The 24,747-nt window shown below is 36.1% G+C and overlaps 1 protein-coding gene across 1 annotated transcript; it reads right to left on the reverse strand.

The window, feature by feature from the left end:
* Nucleotides 1-6: 6 nt before the first annotated feature.
* c1ql1 (complement C1q like 1) lies at nucleotides 7-4,112 on the reverse strand. Its single transcript, XM_067384846.1, has 2 exons — nucleotides 3,625-4,112; nucleotides 7-2,559 (listed from the first exon to the last, which is right to left on the reverse strand). Exons 1-2 carry the CDS (start codon nucleotides 4,075-4,077, stop codon nucleotides 2,380-2,382), a joined length of 633 nt encoding a protein of 210 aa, XP_067240947.1. The 5' UTR covers nucleotides 4,078-4,112; the 3' UTR covers nucleotides 7-2,379.
* Nucleotides 4,113-24,747: the final 20,635 nt, after the last annotated feature.

Raw genomic sequence — 24,747 nt, forward strand, 5'->3', positions numbered from 1 at the left:
AGTTATAAACTTGGAATTGCAAGAAAAAAAAGTCAGAATTGTGAGTTATAAACCTGGAATTGTAAGAAAAAAGTCAGAATTGTATGGAGCCCCGGACATGCGCATGATTTATTAATTTGTTCCCTCGATTTACTAAAATGTGCACACGATTTACTATTTTGTTCCCTTGATTTATAAATCATGCACAGTAAATTTAGTAAATTGAGGTAACTATTTTTTCATGTGCGGGGCTCCGTAGAATTTGCGAGTTATAAACTCGGAATTGTGAGAAAAAAAGTTGGAATTGCAAGAAAAAAGTCAGAATTGCGAGTTATATACTTGGGATCGTGAGAAAAAAGTTGGAGTTGCGAGTTTTAAACTTGGGATTACAAGAAAAAAAGTTGGAATTGCGAGTTTTAAACTTGGAATTGCAAGAAAAATGTCGGAATTGTGAGTTATAAACTTGGGATTGCAAGAAAAAAGTCGTAATTGCAAGTTATAAACTTGGAATTGTGAGGAAAAAAGTTGGAATTGTGAGTTATAAACTTGGAATTGTGAGAAAAAAAGTCAGAATTCTGAGTTATAAACTTGGAATTGCGAGAAAAAAGTAGGAATTGTGAGTTATAAACTTGGGATTGCAAGAAAAAAGTCAGAATTGCGAGTTATATACTTGGGATTGCAAGAAAAAAGTCGTAATTGCAAGTTATAAACTTGGAATTGTGAGGAAAAAAGTTGGAATTGTGAGTTATAAACTTGGAATTGTGAGAAAAAAAGTCAGAATTACGAGTTATAAACTTGGAATTGTGAGAAAAAAGTCAGAATTCTGAGTTATAAACTTGGAATTGTGAGAAAAAAAGTCAGAATTCTGAGTTATAAACTTGGAATTGCGAGAAAAAAGTTAGAATTGTGAGTTATAAACTTGGGGTTGCAAGAAAAAAGTCGGAATTGCGAGTTATATACTTGGAATTACAAGAAAAAAGTCGTAATTGCAAGTTATAAACTTGGAATTGTGAGGAAAAAAGTTGGAATTGTGAGTTATAAACTCGGAATTGTGAGAAAAAAGTCAGAATTACGAGTTATAAACTTGGAATTGTGAGAAAAAAAGTCAGAATTCCGAGTTATAAACTTGGAATTGCGAGAAAAAAGTCAGAATTCCGAGTTATAAACTTGGAATTGTGAGAAAAAAAGTCAGAATTACGAGTTATAAACTTGGAATTGTGAGAAAAAAGTCAGAATTCTGAGTTATAAACTTGGAATTGTGAGAAAAAAAGTCAGAATTCTGAGTTATAAACTTGGAATTGCGAGAAAAAAGTTAGAATTGTGAGTTATAAACTTGGGGTTGCAAGAAAAAAGTCGGAATTGCGAGTTATATACTTGGAATTACAAGAAAAAAGTCGTAATTGCAAGTTATAAACTTGGAATTGTGAGGAAAAAAGTTGGAATTGTGAGTTATAAACTCGGAATTGTGAGAAAAAAGTCAGAATTACGAGTTATAAACTTGGAATTGTGAGAAAAAAAGTCAGAATTCCGAGTTATAAACTTGGAATTGCGAGAAAAAAGTCAGAATTCCGAGTTATAAACTTGGAATTGCGAGAAAAAAGTTGGAATTGTGAGTTATAAACTTGGGATTGCAAGAAAAAAGTCAGAATTGCGAGTTATATACTTGGGATCGTGAGAAAAAAGATGGAGTTGCAAGTTTTAAACTTGGAATTGCAAGAAAAAAGTCGGAATTGCGAGTTATAAACTTGGAATTGTGAGAATAAAGTCAGAATTACTTGGAATTGAGAGAAAAAAGTTGGAATTGCGAGTTATAATCTTGGAATTGCGAGAAAAAGGAATTGTGGGTTATAAACTTGTAACTATAAATTGTAATATAAAAAATGGGAATTATTATTATTATTTTTTTTTATTCTGTGGCAGAAACAAGCTTCCATAGTAGTGCACTGCACCCCATATTTATTCAGCAGTTAAAGGGTGTAAAAATATTAAGTGCATTACTTTCATTTCTGCTCTAGATTAAGTGAATTCAATAATCCAGGATTGAATTTTGTCCCACAGTTCTCTGATCAGAAGCCCTGAGCTTTGTGCGAGACAGGGCTGTTAACACGCAGTGACTGAGGTGGTGTTGCTGAGTGTGTATGTCTGTTGTTACTTAGTGTGTCATCCTCAATGTCCCTGAAGTCCAAGCGTAATATCAGTGCCAGAGCCCTGTGAAGTTCTTGCCAAGGTCTCGGCCTTAGAAAATGGAAGAATTGATTTAACATTCAATGAAAATTCTCAGTCAGGCAGATTGCCAGAGAGTTCATTCTTTATTCAAGGAAACACGCACAGTCTGAATGCAAAGACGCATCCTTCAAACTGACAGAAAGGATTTAAAGCAGAAAGGAATCATGTTAAGTCTCAGATCTCATACAGCAGGTAACCAGCGAAGGAACTGAAGCGGCTTTGTGGGTCCCTCTTGCCTATTTCACTGTTATTCAGCCGAATATAAACCCGGTCTCCGGCTTTCAGCTGCAACACTACACTGTTGCTTGCAGTATCTGTATGCAGGACGTCCACTGCCACTGCACTCGCCACAACCTAAAACACACAACATCAGAAATCATCCATTTATTACACTGGACAAAAAGTGTATCATTAATATTTTATTATGTAGCAGCCATTTTGCAAAAGCAACAAGGCAGCAGCTTTCTCAAGGGGGTCAGCAAAAAAAAAAAATTTATTTAAAAAATAATTTTGTATAGGGCTTTCAAACTTAATTTGTCAGTTAAACCATTTTAAAACATTAACCAAATTAGATAATTGTATTGTTTTTTATTTTTCATTTTGGTTTGAAATCAAGTGAGTTTTTAACAGAAATAAACTGAAAAACATTTATGCTTTTAAACATATATTTTTAATTGAATTGAAACCTGAAGCTAAACTTTTTAAACATTGTTTCAGTAGTGAAAACTTAAAAACTCAAAAATGTAATTCAAAATAACTTAATATAAAGATTTTCCAGTCAGCATTTTAATATATTGCTTTTGGTTTAGTGCATTGGCAATTAACTTAAAAAAAAAAAAAAAGAAAAGAAATTAATATATTTGTACTTAGCAAAGATACATTAAATTGATCAAAAGTGACTTTAAAAGACATTTATATTACTGCAAAATACTTTTTTTTTTTTTTTTTTTTTAAAAATGCTGTTCTGTTGAATTTTGTATTCTTCAGAGAATCCTGAAATATTACATATTAAAAATATTAAGCAGCACAACTACAATACTGATAATACGAAATATTTCTTAAGCAGCAAATTTCTGAAGGATCATGTGACACTGAAGACTGGAGTAGTGATGCTGAAAATTCAGATTTGCATCACAGGAAAAAAAATTGTTTTCACAATATTACTAGTTTTACTGTATTTTTGATCAAATAAATGCAGCCTTGGTGAGCAGAAGAGACTTCTTTCAAAAACATTTTAAAAAATCTTACTGACCCCAAACTTTTCAATAGTAGTCGCTATATCTGTCTTTACAGAGAGTAGCCTTTGTATTTATTTTCTTAAATATTATAGAGTAGCCTTTATATTATATTTTATTATTCTTGGTTAACCTTTGTTAGAAAATCCCTGCAAAAAGGTTCATGTTAATGAAGTAAACTCACCGTTTGGTCATTAAGAACCATGTCCACACGCAGGTTTTGGCCAGTCTTCACAATGTGAAAGATGAAGTAGTACACTCCCCCAGTTTTACAGGTGAAAGCTCCGGTCGATGAGTCATAACCAGCTCCCAGATTAGTTATCACATCGTTAAACTTTAGCACATCATTCTTGCTGAAGGCATCCTGCAGCGCAGCACTGAATGCTACACCTCCCTTAGTTGAGGAACCTACACCTGAGGCTACGCCAGGAGGACCTGCTTTACCTGGAGGTCCAGGTGGACCAGGAGGTCCTGCTGCAGATGAGGTGAGAGGGATGACCAACCCATTGCTCCGGTCAGGTGAACGATCTGAGGAAGGGTCACACACGATCCTGCAGGATCCAGGGAGGGTCTCACAGATGCCTGCTTTGGTCAAAGACAGAAACGTGAGGAGAATCGCTATGCAGTGCTTGACCATGATGAAGTATGTGTGTGAAAAGAGATGCTGGGACTCCAATGTAAAGCCCATGGAAGAAAGTCTTTGGGCTGTGATTGGTTGCGTTAGCTGGTCACATGATGAAGTTGAGAAATTGTTTGTCAGCTGACATTTTTTAACATCAGCAAAAACCAATTTTATGCTGCATTAGCTTCCCTACAAGTCTTATGAAATTGTTGTTGTGCAACAATGTTCTCAGAAGATCAGACCACTGAAATTTCTTATTTGTGAAAGTGATGAACCAATATTAAGAATTTGGCAAATACCGACATGCCAATAATTATTTAAATGTTGTGACTGATAACTAATAAATGGTCGAAATTAAAATGATATATTGATATAATATATCAATTATTTTGTCTAAATAAATGAAAAATAAATGTTAAATGTTACAAGTTACACATTACAATAAAAAATGAAAATGGATATTAATTTTAAGATTACATTTGACAGATATTAAATTAATAGTGTTTTTAAAGAATGGCAAATGTAATCTAAATACACTTTATGGACAAAAGTATTGGGACACACTTCTTGATTATTGATTTCAGGTGTTTCAATTAGATCAGAAGAGTGAAAATTATTATAGCTGCAAAGGGGGACCATCTCCATATTAATATATATGTATTTAAAATGTGATGCCATTACAGTCCCTGTTCATGTGCTGGTCAGGTGTCCCAATACTTATGTCCATATTGTGTATAAAACAGGGGAAATGAGCATGCACAATTGAATATCCAATATTGAAAGATACTGATAAATTATAAATTTCATCACTAATATTAGTGCATAACTGAAACGGTACTCATATATTTATTGCGCATCTGTATTTCATATTTGTTTAAAGCTGCAGTCTGTAAGTTTTGCCTCCTTGTCGCCATCTCTGCAATTGCAGTTATTTACGGAATTATCATCTTTACGTGGGTTGTGCATCGGCACTGCTCTTCAGCGGGGATGAATCTAATGTTTTGAGAATATGTGGCTGTCAGTCACTGCAACAGTGGATACTGTACTTCAGAATCACAGATTGTAGTCTTGGAAGTATGACCAAAATAAGAATTTTCAATCAAATCTGCCACTTCTGTTCTGACCAACTGAGAAAAAAAGCATTACAATAAATCTAACGATCGCTTGGCTCACGTTAAACCATGCAAATTATTCTTATTCTTATACTTTGTTCTCAAATTGTTAATGTTAACAACATCACCATTGCGTGACTACGTGCATTTTGTGTGTATTAGCGTTACCTGTAGATTTCAATTTCTGTACAGTCTAATCTCTAATGTTAATTTGTCATACTATACAATCCACCATCAAAATGATGTTTAACTATTGCAGCTGCTGTGAGAAAAGGCTATAAATGATCCGCCACCTGCAGTATCTGAGACTCGTTCTTGTAAACAGACGTGACGTAATGACGCAAAGACGAATGCTCAAATTTCCTGTGGAAACCCACCAGTACTCGAACTAGAAAACATTATTACAAGCTTACTGTTGTGAGTCGGAGATGGTTTTGAACACTGGCTGGTTATGTATATGCTCAAAATTTGATTTTGGATCAACTTTAAAATTATAAAAATGTTACGGACTGTACTTTAACTGTTCCTGCATGAAGTTGTGCAAAAAAACAGTTTAAATGTAAAAAATGTTTAAGCATTATAGCATGGAGAAAAATGAGAGATGGTACTGGGTAGCTAGAGATGATTTATAAGTGTCAGACTGTTGCAGGATATAATTTTGCCAGTGATGTAAATGAGCAATATATTCACAATATATATATCCTCACCACATCTTTCAGGAAATGTCACTGAAAATAAAAATTCCCCAAATGTCAGCTTGAATGTCAGGATTCACAGCAAACATATTCAAACACTTCCACACACACATAAACCAACATGGTCGCAACATCTATTACAACAGCAGGGATTATGTATATAAATGAAAGGAGCCTTAGACCTCTCAGAGTGTTGTCTTCGGTACCAACAGACCCCCATCACACACACACACACACACACACACACACACACACACACACACACACACACACACACACACACACACACACACACACACACACACACACACACACACACACCTGTGTGTCCCCTTATGAACAGTCTGCTGATAAACATTAAGAACAAAACTTACCAGGTATGTGTGTTCTCTGCTGAGGGGTTTTAAGTGAGTTACATCATTAGGAGTACTTGTGCATTGTCTTTTTTCTGGGTTTACAATATTGAACTATTTTACATGGCTTGCCATTTTAACCACTCAATTTCTACAGTAAAACACACTGGACATTGTCAATTCAATCCCTGAAGCACTGCAACCAACCAACCAACCCAGCCCAACCCACCCCATTAGCCAACCGACCAACCGACCAACCGACCAACCAACCAACCAACCCCCCCAAAAAACAACCAACTCAATCCACAAACCAACCCCCCCAAAAAACAACCAACTCAATCCACCAACCAACCCCCCCCCCAAAAAAAAACAACCAACCAACCAACCAACCAACCAACCAACCAACCAACCAACCAACCAACCAACCAACCAACCAACCAACCAACCAACCAACCAACCAACCAACCAACCAACCAACCACCAAACCAACGAACCAACCCACCCCACTAGCCAACCGACCAACCAATCAACCAACCCCCCAAAAAACAACCTACCAACCAATTCAACCCACCAACCAACCAACCAACTCAACCAACCAACTCCAAAAAACAACCAACCAAACCCAACCAACCAACCCCCCAAAAAACCAACCAACCAACCAACCAACCCACCCAAAAAAAACCACCAACCAACCAACCAACTACCAAACCCAAACCAAACCAACCCAACCAACCAACCACCAAACCCAAACCAACCAACCAACCAACCAACCAACCCAAAAAACCAACCAACCACCAAACCCAAACCAACCAACCAACCCAACCAACCACCAAACCCAAACCAACCAACCAATCCAAAAAACCAACGAACCAACCAACGAACCAACCAACCAACCAACCAACCAACCAACCCACCAACCAACCAACCAACCCACCAACCAACCCACCAACCAACCAACCAACCAACCCACCAACCAACCTACCCAAAAAACCAACCAACCAACCAACCAACCAACCAACCAACCAACCAACCAACCAACCAACCAACCAACCCACCAACCAAACCAACCAACCCAACCAACCAACCCACCCGTCCTTCATGTTTTCATTTCTGCAAACAACCAAATAAACAGATAGATAGACAGATAGATAGTGTAAGAAAATCAGACATATTTATCTAGAATCTACTTAATCGTAACAATATTAGATTGTTACAGCTTACAACCAGTTAAAAAAAAACATTTGCAACTGATTAAAAAACATTCAATAAATGTTCTTTGAAATGTATTATCTTTTCAATTATATATTTTCTTGAAAACAAGACATACTATTCAAGAAAATGTTCTGCAGTTTCAAAAGTATTGACTGTTATAAATAATGTTATTTCCTTTGACAAAACCCCCTCAAGCTTTCAGTTCTGTAATGCTAAGGAATGTTAGACATTAAGCAACTTCTCTTTGTGAGTGTCATGTGTAATACAGCTTACAGCTGTAAAAGGATGTGCTGGAAGAACACACACAATTAAATATTCACACAATTACTATGGAATAAATACTGTTGGAAGCCAGCACAGAGATGTTTCTGCATATAACAATCACCACAATTCTTTTTTTCTTTCAACAGATTTTCCCCATAAGATTTAATTAGTTGCCATCGATTAAAGGCAGTTTGTGTAAAGAGTGCTTTAGGAAGGACGAATTAAACATGATCATTTTAACAAAATAGATCTTAAGTGAGGAAGAATTTTCTACTCTTTTAGACTCCCAAAGGAACTCATTAAGAGCTTCAAAAAGGTACTTTTAACATTCACTAACACATCCAGAGAGAATGTGGCAGGAAAGGGAAAGTAAAAGAAAGGGATCTGTTAAAAAAAAAAAAAGGCTGTTTGCACAAAATGTGTCGCCACATTTAATAAAAGTGGTCTATCAATAAGATGTGCATATCATTTTGTGGCTATATTGTGTCTTAAAGGGATACTTAACCTGAAAATAAAAATTACCCTGTTGTTGTTCCAAACTTGTATGACTTTCTTTCTTCTGCAGAATATAGATATTTTGAAGAGCATTGGTACAGTTTTAGTCCATTGCTTGGACAAAAAAACTTTAAAGGGGACCTATTATGCCCTTTGACAAAGTCTTGATTTTGTTTTTGGGGTCTATTAGAACAGGTTTTCATGTTTGAATATTCAAAAAAACAACAAAAAAAAAAAACATTATTTTTCACATATCTTACATTACTTTAGCTCCTCTCTTCCCAGTCTGTCAGTAAAGCTCTGGGCTGCGTTCAGCCCCTACAAAACGGAAACGGTGGTGCTTTGAATACCCTGTTCTGATGACACAAGAGTTGCAACTATGGCAGCTGAGAAGGCCATTCTGTCATGATCACCAGTGAGAGTGCCCGTCATTGCCATCAGAGGGCACCCCTTCCTGGACTATCACTGTCAAAGACTCCATTTCCCATAATCCTCTGCCTTTCCCATGATCGCTTACACCTGTGTCTCATCACCTCATTATCCTTGTGTTTCTGTCTATTTAAATCTGGTTCATTCAATCACTCATCGTTAGGTCTTGCTTTACTGTTGGCACTGCATCTCTAAGCTATTGTTTCTTGGTTTCATGTGTCTTTGATTTTGGTTTTTGCGTCATCTCTGGATTTCCCTGTTCTTGCCTGAGCCATCTTTGTTTGGACTGCCCACTCTGTGTTTTGACCCTTCAATAAATTCACTGCATTTGGATCCTCCGCCATTTGTGTCTTGGAGCAGTCATTACACATTCTTTGTGTTCTTTTTGAAGAATTTTCAGAGCCTGATGAAATCGGTATAAATACATTTTTAATACTGCAAAATACGTTCGATGTTACAGTCACTGCCCTTGCTTTCCAGAATAAAAGAGAACATCCCAATCAACTGAAGGGATCTGTGGAAACTGTGGTTCCTAATTATTATGATCCAACATTTGCCTTGCATTTCATAATGAAAAGACAAACATTTCAGGTGAAGGATAATCCACTTCTCCAACACTGTGTTGCGAGATATGACCTTATTATTTTTATTGTGAGTATTAGGCTTATCATTATTGCTGATCACTGTTGTTGTGCTATGATACTGTAATGTTTACTTTTACATAATCAGAGGAGTATAGAAAAGTTTATGAAAGTGTCACTCCACAATACAATAGCAAAATATATAAATATGTATAGCAAAACGTTGCGCACCGGTTTGAGTTTGAACGTGCCGCTGTTTAGCTCTGATCATTATGACTCATAATACTCTGATCATCTGACTCCTTCAAAAAAGTGAACAGAGTGTTGTGATTGGTCAACTGCTTCGAGCGGGTTTCAGAAATGTCACACCCCTTACCTTAACCACAAGTTTCAACACACAGGCTGCGTCTGAAATCTTAAAAATGCTACCTTCTGAGGAAACATTCAAGGTAGGAAGGCATCAAGACACAAATCCAATGTTAGCTCCAGAGATACCTTCATCTGATGGATTTTTAAAAGCAGCATTTATGTATCATTCGCAGCCTTATATCCCACAATCCTGTTCAATTCTCGATTCAAGATACAAAGAATCTGGAGTGATTTGATATTTTCCGATGTATCGCGATTCTCTCTCGAATCGATTCTAAGCTTAGTTTTTAACAGCGGATGGCACTGTGAGCTTTAGAAACACTCGAACTCTGAAGTTCCTTTACACACACCACCTAAACCTAAAATAATCATTTATAAACTTCGAAAAGGTTGAAGTGAATTACAAGGGTGTTCGCAGCAGGCTGTTTACATTAATCTCGCATCATAAAAGCATTCTGAGCCGAGGTGCAAGTATATTTAACCATTTACATGACTCAGCCAAATGCATGAGTGCTCTCCAGCACTCTTCATTGTGATTGTTTGAGTGAACAGGTAAAAACTAGCCTAGAGCGCCATCTGCTGTTAAAACTAAGCTTAGGATCGATTCAAATTCACTGTTTCACGGATTGAGAATTGATGTATTGTCCCAACCCTATCAGGGGCTGGGGAATAACTCCCGCTGGAGTGACTTTGTGATTTGTAACTTTGCAGCATTCACAAACAGCAACATTACACACTAAAGAAAGATGAAAAATGTAAAAAAAACAAAACAAACAAAAAAAAACCTAATATGTCCTTTTTCTCAAAATACCTTCTTTTATGTTCTTTTAAGCTGAATGTAGTCATTACACCTCAGTTTGTCATTGGCATGAAAGTATGTAGCCTACATCAAGTTGAAACGGTCCTGTAAATGTCCCCTCAGCAGGACGCTTTTAAATCCCTCAGTGGGACTGCTTGATTTGTCTATAAATCTGATTTAATCACGTTCCTCTCTATCCACCCTTAGCACAGTGAGACACATCATTTTCTTTTTACTGCCATGTGCAAACATTCAAAACGTCTCCAATGGTTGCTGTTCATGCCAAAGAAATATCTGCTTCATTGAGATGATTTACCCAGACACTGGGAATAAAGCCGTGTGGGTTGGCAACTAACTAGCATTTTATTCTCAAAAGAAGATCTTTTTTTGCGGTCCATAATAAAAATGATGCAATCGATGAAACCCTTATTTAATGTGCTATTTCCTCCCTTAATGTCTAAAGAGTCTTCACAACGGCGACGTGCCTTATTAAAACAGAAAAGTTACCAGAAATCTTTATTGCTTTGAGACTATGAGAGATGTTTCTCTGCATTAAAGCGAGCGAGAGAGGCTGGTGTGAGCTGTACGGGGGTCTCATCGGATGAAGATCAGATTATCTCTCTGCTAGTTTGTACAGTCTGGATCGGCCTTTAGGCTACAAGCTTTGGATAAATGCAAATGTTTAACAAGATTTTAGAGTCTCAGGTGTAAAGGAAATCTTTATAATCTCACATCTTGTTCTATATTTTGTGCAATCCTTCATAAATGCTTTATTTGCACCTGAGACTCTAAAATATTATTGAACATTTCTTTTGTGAATAGTAAACAGGTAAACTAACGAACAAAAAAGTACCATGGTACAGTATGTTACTTGTAGCAGTGTTATTTTAGTAGCATTTACATAATATTATAGATTTTATTATTATTTTGAATTGTTCTGTTTTCATTAAAATTTTTGTTAAAGTTTTAGTAATTCTGTTGTATTTTTTGTCATTTTATTGTTTTTTTTAATATTTATATTGTTTTTAGTTTTAGTTATTTTAGTATTTCCAATTTTAGTATTAAACGAAATTGAGAAATGTTGCTTTGTCAACTAGCTGAAATAAAACAAGTGTAATTATTTTATTTTATTTTATTTCAGTTTTTTAATTATTATTATTATTATTTCAAGTAATGGAGTTTTTAAAGGTGCCCTCGAATGAAAAATTGAATTTATCTTGGCATAGTTGAATAACAAGAGTTCAGTATATGGAAATGACATACAGTGAGTCTCAAACACCATTGTTTCCTCCTTCTTATGTAAATCTCATTTGTTTAAAAGACCTCAGAAGAACAGGCGAATCTCAACATAACACCGACTGTTACGTAACAGTCAGGATCATTAATATGTACGCCCCAATATTTGCATATGCCAGCCCATGTTCCCAACATTATGAAAGGCATTAGACAAGGGCAGCCAGTAACGTCTGGATCTGTGCACAGCTGAACCATCAGACTAGGTAAGCAAGCAAGAACAACAGCGAAAAATGGCAGATGGAGCGATAATAACTGACATGATCCATGATATCATGATATTTTTAGTGATATTTGTAAACTGTCTTTCTAAATGTTTCGTTACCATGTTGCTAATGTACTGTTAAATGTGGTTAAAGTTACCATCGTTTCTTACTGTATTCACGGAGACAAGAGCCGTCGTTATTTTCATTATTAAACACTTGCAGTCTATATAATTCATAAACACAACTTCATTCTTTATAAATCTCTCCAACAGTGTAGCATTAGCCGTTAACCACGGAGCACTATCAAACTCATTCAGAATCAAATGTTAACAATATAACAGTACACAATACTCACATAAAGCCGGGGACACACCTTACAATTAGCTGAAACATTCTAAGACTGAACTGAACACACCTACCGAGCCGTTACTCACACATGGAATTTGAACACCGACTGTAATCACAGACTGAACGCAGCTGGCTCTGACTGGACGCGTTTGAGCGCGATCAGTCATAAGTATCAATTTACATTCATAATCGGCCTTACAATCATTAATATAAGTGTGTGCGCAGCTTAATCCGACACATGCATGATGAACACTTTGTAAAGATCCATTTGAGGGTTATATTAGCTGTGTGAACTTTATGCACTGTTCAAGGCATATTACTGTTACTAAGGGATATTACTGTCTGTCGCTGAATATTTCAATCATAAAACATGTGTAAATGTTTAGCTACTTACTCGCCATGTACTCTTTCACTGCTAAAATGAATTGGAATTCGCACTCGTCTTCTGTAAACAGTAAGTCCCGCCTTCTTTGATTTGATTGGCCATCTCACTAATTCTGACAGCGATGAGTGCTGTTAGACCTGTCTGAACAACAAACAACATTGCATAATGGAGTGCAGCAGAACAGAATCAAGACATTTCTAATTATTGGGGGGGCTTGTCCCCCTCAATGTCTATGGTGGTTATGGCCCTGCAGTGAGTAACTTTGAAAACATAAAAATAGTTCACATCATAGTCCGCATCACATGATTGAACAAACATTTTACAGTCCTACGCCTTCCACAGATTATATATATTAAAAATACATTTAGGCCGCTTAAGATAGTGATTGCTATCAGGATGAGACTTTCAACCAGCATAACAAAAAATGTTTCTGTAGAGAATCACCTATTGCACCTTTAACTATAATGACCCTGACCATTACATTCTTTGATGTACCGTGTACCTTGGGGCGAATGGGCATGTTAGACTGTGTGTTTTTTCCTGATAATTGTACACTGTTAAGGTTTTTCAATAAAGCACCTTAAGAATAAATCCATTTTCACTGTATAGGGCTTTGGAATTGACTGTATGGTTCTTATTGGTTAAATTATATGTTCATCAGCTTCTGACTACAGGAAAAAAGTTCATTTTAAACTTAAAAGGCGATGTCCCTGATCTTGGTTATGATGTCAAGTAGTACCAAATGTGTATTTTAAAGACAGACATTTTCTTTTGTAAGGCCTTCAGGTGGCACTGTTGTTCCTTCATGCACACTTTGTCAAAACGCAGGGACTGCTGTGAAAAACAGATCAGATGTGTCATGGTATGATATATTTTCACAAATAGGTGCTATACACTATTTATTTGATTGTAAATGATGCCGACATAGGAGCAATGATGAAATCCAAAACCAAACCCTTCTTCACAACATATGCATCATCCTCATATTCATTCCCCTATCATGGGTAAAATATTAAACATATCCATATCCATAATATTAATTAACTTTCTTTTATCAAAACTCCATCACTGACTTCTTACATGTTAATTAATTTATTTCCACCCTGTTACATTCATCTTGTAAGAATTCTGTTAATTTTCTTACAAATGTGAACAGAACAAAGAAGTCTGCTACAGGATCATTGTTTATCTTCTTTAAATGACAGCACAAACATTAATTTTTTAAAGGCCACAGAGCTCAAATGGTAATTCATAACAGGAATGACCCATATGACTTAATTCTCTACCTCATACACAAAAACTAATGTTATTGTCTGTGTCTCTGCCTCGCTCTTTTGCCATTGTTTGATCGAGTATTCACATTACAAAAGCTGTGACAAATTTCTACCCAAGATGTCTGTTTAAACACAGCCATTTATTAAAATCAACGGGACTGAATATGATATTAAATGATATCAATCAACATGACACCAGTCTGAAACCAAGGTATGGTAAGGGCTTCCTCTGATGCTCTGTCAAGACTATGGGACGATCTCTGCATGCGGTATTAAGATGGAGAAAGACAGTTGGCGGCACTCAGACTGCTGGGTGTTCACACACCATCGTTGTACATCAGATGCTTGAGAAACTCAGGGAGTTTATTACTCTCACTGGCTGTTCTTTTGTTTGTGTGTGTGTGTGACAGTGAGAGAGTGAGAGCATGCTAGGCTTGAAGTCACAGCACAGAATCTGTTTACTTGAATGTGTGTTTCCACAATGACACTCAATGGCAGGAATTCACAGTGAGAAAAAAAAGAAAAAAAAAAAAAAAGAAAGAGACCAGCTTCACACACAAGGTCATTTGCAGCAATAGATTGTGGATTGCAGCAATAGATATGTGTGCTTGTATGTGTGTGTGGCGTTTCCTCCGAGGAGGCAAGGGAGGCAGTGCCTCCTCCTCCTCCTCAAAAAAAAAAAAAAAAAAGAATGAGAAAATAATCGATATTACAAAAATAAAACAATGCAAATATTACAAAATTTGACATTAAAAAGTGTAAAAGTCACTGGTTTAAATAAATAATTGAGAATGAATGGGGGAACGTCACGTGAGAGGAGGTAGTGCCTTCATCGCGCTATGATTGGATTTCATCCGTTATGAATGAATTTGATTGGTTCGTGCGATAAATCCCGCCTCTAGTTTTCGTGCGCGTTCTCGTCAAATCGGCCTGATTGAAGACAACAATGGCGTTAATGGAAGAATAATTATAAAGTAAGTAAACAACTGTCACTTGTGTTGCCTTCACGTGCTCTCGGAATTAAACACGAGTTTCCTAGGTAAAAATCGCACATGAACGCCCTCCCATTTTGAAAACGATGAGTTCGTCGTAAACACGACTAGCACGATAGTAGTATGTTAAGGCAGCATAAGATATCACTGCCTTATGTCACGTAAAAATCAAACATGGCCTGAAAACATGATAACTGTGGGATTTTGTTTTTAAATAATTTTTTAATTAAAGGTACATGTTCGTGTCTGTGACCAGTGTGTAGAAGCTTGATGACTGCTGAAAATTAATGACTATTAAAGATGCCCAAGAATTAAAATTTTTATTTATCTTGGCATAGTTAAAGAGTTCAGTACATGGAAATGACATACAGTGTGTCTCAAACTCCATTGTTTACTCCTTCTTTTATAAATCTCATTTGTAAAGGACCTCCGAAGAACAGGCGAATCTCAACATAACACCGACTATTTCGCAACAGTCGGGGTGTACGCCCCCAATATTTGCATATGCCAGCTCATGTTCAAGCATTAGACAAGGGCAGGATGTCTTGATGTGCACAGCTGAATCATCAGACTAGGTAAGCAAGCAAGGACAATAGCAAAAAATGGCAGATGGAGCAATAATAACTGACATGATCCATGATTACATGATATTTTTAGTGATATTTGTAAATTGTCTTTCTAAATGTTTTGTTAGCATGTTGCTAATTTACTGTTAAATGTGGTTAAAGTTACCATCGCTTATTACTGTATTCACGGAGACAAGACTGACGTTATTTTCATTTTTTAAAAACTTGCAGTCTGTATAATTCATAAACAACTTCATTCTTTATAAAATCTTTTCAACAATGTGTATTTTGAGCTGAAACTTTACAGACATATTCAGGGGACACCTTAGACTTATATTACATCTTTTAAAAAGACATTCAACGTCACCTTTAAAAAGAAAGGTTGAACATTAGTTCACCAATAATATATATTGTTTAAATTGTTACTGCCTTTAGTTATTTTGGAATAAATGTAAAAATGCACAAAAACAATAACTTTATGGCATTTATCCTTGGTTTTAATAAATAGAACTTTACATAGAGTAAAAAAAAAAAAAAAAAATGTACAACAGGACTTTCCCTCCTCATTTTAAAACACCACCGCACATCACTGATACACACACAGCAATGACATTCACCATGTGAATTCCACATTCTAACCTACTTTAGTTTTAAGTTCACCTGTTCATTCACTTTATTGTCTGTGCAGACGTAAACATCAATATTTTGGATATAAATGATCTTATTAAACTCACATATATTGTCTGAGTGAACTACTCAAACTGCTAGGAAAGAATTATACTACAGCAAATTAAATACCTGCAAGATTTGCATCATGGTCTCAACTGCCTTGTCAGGGATAATTTTGTGATAATGACTGTCCGATTTCACATTATCCAGATTAACCCCTAACCCTGCTTAAAAACCACCCATTTTCAGAATAAGTAAGCATTTGTTGTATTTATGAATCGATTATACAATTGGTAACATCATCAAATATCGCCAAAAGTAGGTTTTGTCAGATTTAGCTTACTTCTAGGGAGAATTTCGTCCCCATTATAGCTAGGTAAATTCACACATACCCACAAATCAGCCCCACTTCATTCCTGTAAAAGCTGTCTGGCACTAGGATAACACTAGACTGGTCTTCAGGGACACATAACAGAAACTGCACTACAAACACTTAAGGGCATATTTAACCAGCAGAAGCTTAAACTTGGAGATTCATTTGGAACATAGCAGAGATTGAAGGCCTTTGCACACTGAGTCCGAAATTTTCGCATGCGTTTTTTCGTATTCGCAATCCTAAAAATTCGTCACGCACCGAGACCTTGCACACTGAGTCCGATGCGTTATAATGAATGCGTTGCGAAAAAATCGCAAAACAATACAAAATGAAGTCTTCAAGCAGTGAGCACGATTAGTTGTCTCCTAGAGAAAAAGAAAGAGAAAATATTGGGTCTATTCAATCCCGAGATTGCAGATTGAGTCTGGAAACATTGTCTTATTTGTATACATGTGCAAGTAAATGTTAAATTAGAGGTGCACAGTTCTGATAAGATTCAAATAGATCATGATTCTTCCATGATGCTGGACAACTAATTAACATGCAATTTACTAGAGAATCTGACAAAATGTTAATTACTGCAGTCTATTTTAAAACGTTTAATTAACCACAAAGAAGTAAAGACTCATAACTCAAAAACTATAGCAAGGAAAGTCAAAAGGTTGGTATAGTTTGAAAGGAAACTTTTTACATTTTTAAATAAAGTTAAATTTTTTGGTGATGTTCCTCTATATGTGAGCTGTTTCTGGATTAAATTTTGTATAAGGAAATCAAAAGTTACAGCATTTGGAAAAAAAATGGTTTTGTTTTGTTTTCTGAGTGACATGCACAAAAATAATGACTCATAACTCCAAATCTCTAGCAAGGAGAGTCAAAAGGTGGCAATTGTTTTAAAGAAAATTTTTTACATTTTTAAATAAAAAAAATAAATTAATTAAATTTGGACATTCTCATGCTGAGGAACTGATGAAAAAGTCAAAAAAGTTTGCTCAAGATAAATTTTACATATATTTCATATTTGACATGCAATAACTCAGAGAGGAAATAAGGTAGGAGGACAATTCTTTTTTGGTGATGTATCATGTTCCTCTCTGAGAGCTGTTTCTGGATCAAATTTTTTGATGATCACAAAGAAATCAAAAGTTACAGCATTTGGAACCAAGGTAGCGTTTTTGTTTAGCCATTGGCGCCCCCTGATGGGTATTTTTAAAATCGTTCTTTCACATGGAGTAACTCGTGATCAACGCATGTACGGTGTTCATATTAGGACTTCCTCACACCTCAGTCATACAACGAAAAGGCGTCATGCCTCAGACTAAAAGGCTTCAATCATCGGACAAAACGGCATCGCGCCTCAGACTTAAAGGCTTCAGGTCTCAGGAAAAACGACGTCAGGTGTCAGGTCTCGTACAATTAGGCATCGAACTAAACAGCCTCAGACCAAAAGGCTTCAGACGAAAAGGCATCAGACTAAAAGGCATCTTTTTTTTTTTTTTTTTTTTTTTTTGTATAGCCTAACTTTCTGTTGGCTTTTATCCCATCATATGTCGTCCTTCAGTTGTCTTTTTCTTTACTGTTACTATTCCCAAATTAATTTAAGGTGTGTATGTGTGCATGTTAATTATGTAGAATCTATCTGTTGATGGTATTCATGTGAATAAGAAAAGAAAAGAACAGAAAAGAACATGCCGATTTTCACATTGGTCTGCAGAAAAACAGCAACGGGCTGAATGAAAATGTAAATGTGACTCTTCCAACCAGATAGTGGTATTCTGTTTTTATTGTAATCTTTTATGCATTCCATTTTTATTTTTATGTATTTGTTTCCTTTTTATGTAAAGCACTTTGAATTACCATTGTGTATGAAATGTGCTAAATAAATAAAATCGCCTTGCCTAATCGATTCTCTGACAGTAGGTGCCGCTGGAACAGCAGAAATAAAGCCGTTTCCTTGGTAACCTACGTACACAAAGCAGCTTAACTTATAACTACGCATTCAAATAGCTCAAAATATTATTTTTTTACCTCTCTTATAAAAATGAACCATGGTTTTACTACAAATAAAACAAAATGGTTATTGTAGTTAACCATGGTAACCACAAATTAACCATGGTTTTGCTATACTATAGTTTAAGGTATTTGTAGTAAAATTATTGTTATACAAATAGCCTATCAATCCAAAAAAAAAAAAAAAAAATCATAGTTAACACTTTTAACCATGGTTAATTTTCATATGTGTTCACAATGCAAGCTAGTTGCAATGTGTTATTTTGCTAACTTTTTATAGCCTACATGCAAATAAAACTAGTGAATAATACAAATTTACAAAATAATCTCAGTGGGATATGTTTTATACAACTCAGTGTAATTTTTAACTGAAAACTGCGTGCACGTGACATCACATTGAGGCGGGGCAACTCGCATCTTTCTAAGTCCGTTTTGTCTGATGCCTTTGAGTTTCATGCCTTTTAGTCTGAGGCCGTTTCGTCTGAAGCCTTTTGGTCTGAGGCTGTTTAGTTCGATGCCTAATTGTATGAGACCTGACACCTGACGTTGTTTTTCCTGAGACCTGAAGCCTTTCAGTCTGAGGCGCGATGCCGTTTTGTCCGATGACTGAAGCCTTTTAGTCTGAGGCATGACGCCTTTTCGTTGTATGACTGAGGTGTGAGGAAGTCCTAATATGAACACCGTACGCATGGGATTTCGTTGGTCTTGGACTCATTTCAATTGGGAGCATCCACTGTAAGCAAATGATTTTCTACAATCTGTGCATGTTTCATGAAGTTATAAGCTAAAATGCCACGTGATAGCTACATTTTAGTTTCATTTAGCATCTGTGCGCCTGTGGGGTTTTATGTGTCGTAATTGCAGGAGAAATAACTCGTGATACGCTTATTGGATTATGCTGATGTTGGACTCATTTTAATCTTGAGAATCTGCTGTAAATAATGATGTCCAATTTACCAAAATCATGTTTCATGAAGTTACAAGCCAAAACATGACATAAATGCTGCATCGATTTATTATTATGCAGGGCTTCACTACCATTATTGCAGGGCTTCACATACAAAAACTCGCTCAGGTTTAGTCAAAGCTCAAAACAATTATGCTTGTTATATTCGACACCTATTTTGTGATTATCAAGGCAGGAGTTTTGAAAAATACGATTATTAATTTTTTTCTATTACATCCATCTGCACTGAGGAGCCATGCCGATGCACAACCCATGTAAAGATAATTCCGCAAATGACTGCAATTGCAGTTTTCAAACAGAGATGGGGACAAAGAGACAACAAATTCTTTTCACATCACTCACTTGACGCTCCCTAGTGGCATATCTATGTAATTTATATAATCATTGTTTCATAATCAGAGCATGCTTCATGAAGTTATGAGCCAAAACATGACATAAATGCTGCATAGATTTATTATTTACATATGGGTCTTGCATATGGGTCTCGCTCAAGCCCAAAACAATTATGCTTGTTATATTCTACTCCATAAGACCTTTCAAATGACACATAACACATGATTATCTGAGCCGTATGATGCTTTTGACACATTGGAGTACGTAGTACAAATTGTTTTTCAGAAATGATGATTTATTTATTTATTTTATTATTATTTTTCAGCAAATAACTCAGCAGTACTTAGGAGTTAATCAAAGTGGCTACATTCATTGTAAAGTTCAGACACTTAAGCTTTCCCTAGTGGCATAACTATCGTTGTTTGAGCATTGTTTTTTCCCCCCGTTTATTCCAACAAAACATGCATGTAACATTTTGAATTCTTTTGTCAAAGAATCGTTGTCATTTAGGAATGAGATTGCGTGGGTGTTTGAAACGATGATGTCTGCGTGAACAGGGTGTGCGAGGACATATACAAACATATGTTGACAGGCAGGCAGGACATCCTACCCTATCCCTCATATATATCATATATGATTGAATGGACATTTTATGGCCCTACGCCTTCCACAGAAGATATAAATACATAAATACATTTAGAGCACTTAACTTAGTGACTGCTATCGGGATGTGAAGAGACTTTAAACCAGCATAAAAAAAAAAAAAAAATGTTTTTGAAGCCAATCACCTTCCCTACCTATAAATCATCACATTTGATCTTTTTTTGTTTCAGAGTCTGACAAAGTTTAATATGTCCTCTACGAGAAAAATGGCAGAGCAAATCAGCAGATGAGCGAGTTTCATTGCTCTGAAAATCAGCATGAGGAAATGTCAAGTTTAAATCAACAGGGCACAGCTAGCCTTCATCAAAAGGACCCTGTACAATCACAATCAAATATACTGTGAGCAAGTCTGACCACAGAAATCTGCTGAAAAAAAAAAAAAAAGATTTAAACCTGAAAATAAACAGTTTTAAGCATTTTAAATTTTTCAAAATAATAATAATAATAAGTGTTGATGTATTATTAAGAATTTTGACTAGGTCACTAATAAAATAAGTACATTTGTGACAATAATCATATGACTCTTTGTATAGGCAGTCAAATGTTTCTGCTTCCATTGAAGCACAAGATGCTCTTTAGATAATCTCAAATCATGATTATCAGGATCTCAAATGCTGCTGCCGTCAGTGCAAAGGAGGTCATACCAAATATGAAGATGTTTTGACATGCATTATTTTCCAATTTAGCTTGACATATTAAATTAATTTTTACATTTTTATCTTTTTACTCAAATGTTATGATGATACCACAATTTATGGAAAAAAATGAACTGTGCTGTGAAAAAGTATGTGCCCCCCACGGAAAGTTGTGTCCTTGTTTGATAGGAAGTATGAGGAAATATGGAGAACGAACTTTATCTATTGATGAATGAAGGTGATAATTTAACAAAACTTTAAAAAAGAAATTCACATTTTAATCTTTGAAAATATGGAATTGGAAGTACACTTGTATTGCCCCCTTTGGAAGAAATAACTTCTTGTACTCTTAGAAATATCTACGTTTACTTGACAACGATGTACTAAAAACAGAAGTTTTTTTCTTTTTTTCGTACAGATGACAACATTGTCAAAATTTTCCCCATTCACACGAATCCGTGAAAATGACTAAGAACACTGTATTATGCTGCCAGGCCAGTAGTTGGCGATGTCACTTTGTATAGACTGAACATGTTTATATGCATGTGCATGACATTGGCATTTTCACAAATTCACGTTTTTGAGATGATACAAATTCGGTATCATTGTCAAAAACTTTTACAAAAGTGTGCATTTTCAGGCCCCCACAATGCCGTTATCATGTAAATAAACAACAAAAAAGTATAAAAGGTCTCCTGTTTTAGTTGTGTAAAACTCATAAAAGTAATAAAAGTTCCAAAAAATAAATATTCAGATTTCTATAATATACTTAAAGTGCTCTATTTTCGTGCACTAATTTTGTACTTGATATACTAGAAATTCTTCTTTAGTACTTCTTAAGATCATCTTAAGAACATCTAAGTGTACTCAACTGTGCCATTTTGAGACAGCATGAAGTAATACATGTGAACTAAAATGTGCTTTTAATGTACTATCTCTGTATTTAAAAAATTTATTTAGATGCCATTTATAGTACATTTGAACCCATAGTGTACTAAAAGTGGTAGCTAAATATGTTTTTTAAATACAGAGATTGTATATTAAAAGCACATTTTAGTTCATATTTCATGCTGTCTCAAAATAGCACAGTTGAGTACACTTAGATGTTCTTAAGATCATCTTAAGAAGTACTAAAGAAGAATTTTTAGTATATTAAGTACAAAATTAGTGCACGAAAATAGAGCACTTTAAGTACATTATAGAAGTGCACTTTTTTCACCTGGGCATTTAGGTTTGGAACAACATGAGGCTGATTAAATGATAACAAACAGAAGAATTTTCATTTGGTCTCAGACTTTTGGACCTTACAGCATGCATATACACACAAACACAGGTACACCATGAAATCACTTCATCAAAAAACAAAAAAACAAAACAAAAAACAAAAAAACAAAAACAGACTGCACAAACCAGCAAACAAACACATCCCCATATCCAAGGTTTACATTAAAAACATATGTCATTATTTTATCTTATCACAGCTTGAGTCCAATAAGCAATGTCCACACTAGTGATTGCAGCCGCCTCTTTCCATCCCCACACCCACATGACAATAGGCTGACTAAATTGATTGCATTGTAAACAAGTGAACTTAATGAAAAATCTCTTATCAGGGCCAATGCACTTGCCGGCGGGGACCACGCACCCTTAATATAGCAATTAAATTTTTGCAAATGAATTATTCCAGGCAATGTTTTCTCCCATTAGTGCAGCACTACATCCATTATGTGTCTAATAGCAGCAATGCTGATGCCGAGGCCACTATCTCTCTCAGAGTAGCAAAGTCGGAAAGAGCCTGCACAAATTAACACAATGTGAGATTAATTAGACAAATGTAGTCCTAAACAATGAAAAAGGTTTGTAACTGAAGCAAACATCCATGAGCACAGATACCAGATCCAAAAATTGCAAAAAAAATAAATAAAAAAAATAAAAAAATACATTGATGAGCCAAAACATTATGACCAGTCAGAGGTGAAGTGAATATCACTGATCAGCTCCTAACATCCTGAGATAATGTCTGGGTAGATTAGAAGGCAAGCAAACAATCAGCTCTCGTAAGCAACATGTTGGATACAGGAGAAATTGGCAGGAATAAAGATCTGAGCGACTTTGACAAGGGCTAAGTTGTTATGGCAAGGCGACTGGGTCAGAGTATCTCTGAAACGGCAAGGCTTGTGTTTTGCTGCCAGTCAGCAGTGGTGAGAATTCACCAACAGTGGTCCGAGGAGAGACAAACCGGTGACAGGGTGTTGGGCGCCAAATGCTTGTCGATGCACAAGGGCAACCAAGACTGTCCTGTCTTATCTGAGCCAACAGAAGGTGTACGGTGGCACAAGTCACACAAAAAATTAATAATGGTTATGGGAGAAATGTATCATAACACACAGGGCATCAGCAATTAGAGTGATGACCCCTTTCCACTGTTGAAAGCACCTACAATGGGCACATGAGCATCAAAACTGGACACTGGAACAGTGGAAAATGGTTGCCTGGTCCGATGAGTCCCGTTTTCTTTTACATCACGTGGACAGCCATGTATGTGTGTGCTGTTTACCTGGGAAAGTGATGCCGGTGGAGGGAGTGTGATGATCTGGGCAATGTTCAGCTGGGAAACCCTGGGTCTGGCCATTCAAGTGGATGTAAATTTATACATGCTACCTACCTAAACACTGTTGCAGACCAGGTACACCCCTGGTGGAAGTGGCCTCTTTCAGCAGGATAATGTACCTAGCCACCCTGCACACATTGTTCAGGAATGGTTTGAGGAGTTCAAGTTGTTGCCCTGGCCTCCAAATTCCCCAGATCTCAATCTAGTTGAGCATCTGTGGCATGTGCTGGACCAACAAGTTCAGTCCACAGCGGGTCCACCTTGCGTACAGGACAAGGAAGGAGCTGATGCCTGCTGCTGTCTTGGTGCCAGATACCACAGGACACCTTCGGTGGGTCGGCGCTGTTTTGGCAGCATGCGGATCGTCATTATGCAAGTCAAAACAATGAGATATTAATGGATTAGAATGGATTTCTCATAAGTATCTGGTAATGAGAAACTTTCTTGCAGTAGCTCATAAAACTGAAACCTTTTAATTATGACTTACCATATAATACTGAGAAATCTTATTGTAGTATATCAAAATATAGAGAAACTTTCTAATTAATGACTTACAGTGTGTATTGCACATACATACAATAAGTCTTAATTAAAAGAGTTTCACATTATTATAAGATATAATATCTAGAGAGTCCATGCGCCATTTGAGTTAGCGCCATTGAGATGCATAGGAATGCTAACGGATAGCTTTCTCCTGGTATTATAGAGCTCTTGGCACACACTGCCACAGAGAATAAAAGAGTGTGTCAGATGAATAGAAAGAGAGGGCAGAAGCATTGCTTTCCATTTTCACCCTTCACACACAGTAAATGGTGGGCAAACCCTGAATAATGTACGTAGAACATCACAACTATCCAACTGAGCATGTAGTTGATTAAATATATCACAGCCCTTTACCCATGCTGACTCTCTATCCTTGAATGATTAGAAGTTCCTTAAGCGACACTGGCAAGTAAAATGTATTTTTTGTTGTGACAGAAGGTGAAATGGAAATCTCAAGGCTTCATTAGACAATAGAGACAAAGAGTGAAATAATGTAATAGAATGTCTA

This window comes from Chanodichthys erythropterus, chromosome 4 (assembly GCF_024489055.1).
Source record: "Chanodichthys erythropterus isolate Z2021 chromosome 4, ASM2448905v1, whole genome shotgun sequence".
NCBI lineage: Eukaryota > Metazoa > Chordata > Actinopteri > Cypriniformes > Xenocyprididae > Chanodichthys > Chanodichthys erythropterus.

Excerpts from the sequence above, each read along its gene's own strand:
- c1ql1 (XM_067384846.1), bottom strand. The coding sequence starts at position 4,077 with ATGGTCAAGCACTGCATAGCGATTCTCCTCACGTTTCTGTCTTTGACC. Across the intron at positions 2,560-3,624 it reads TGGTTCTTAATGACCAAACG|GTTGTGGCGAGTGCAGTGGC; the intron begins GTGAGTTTACTT and ends TGTGTGTTTTAG.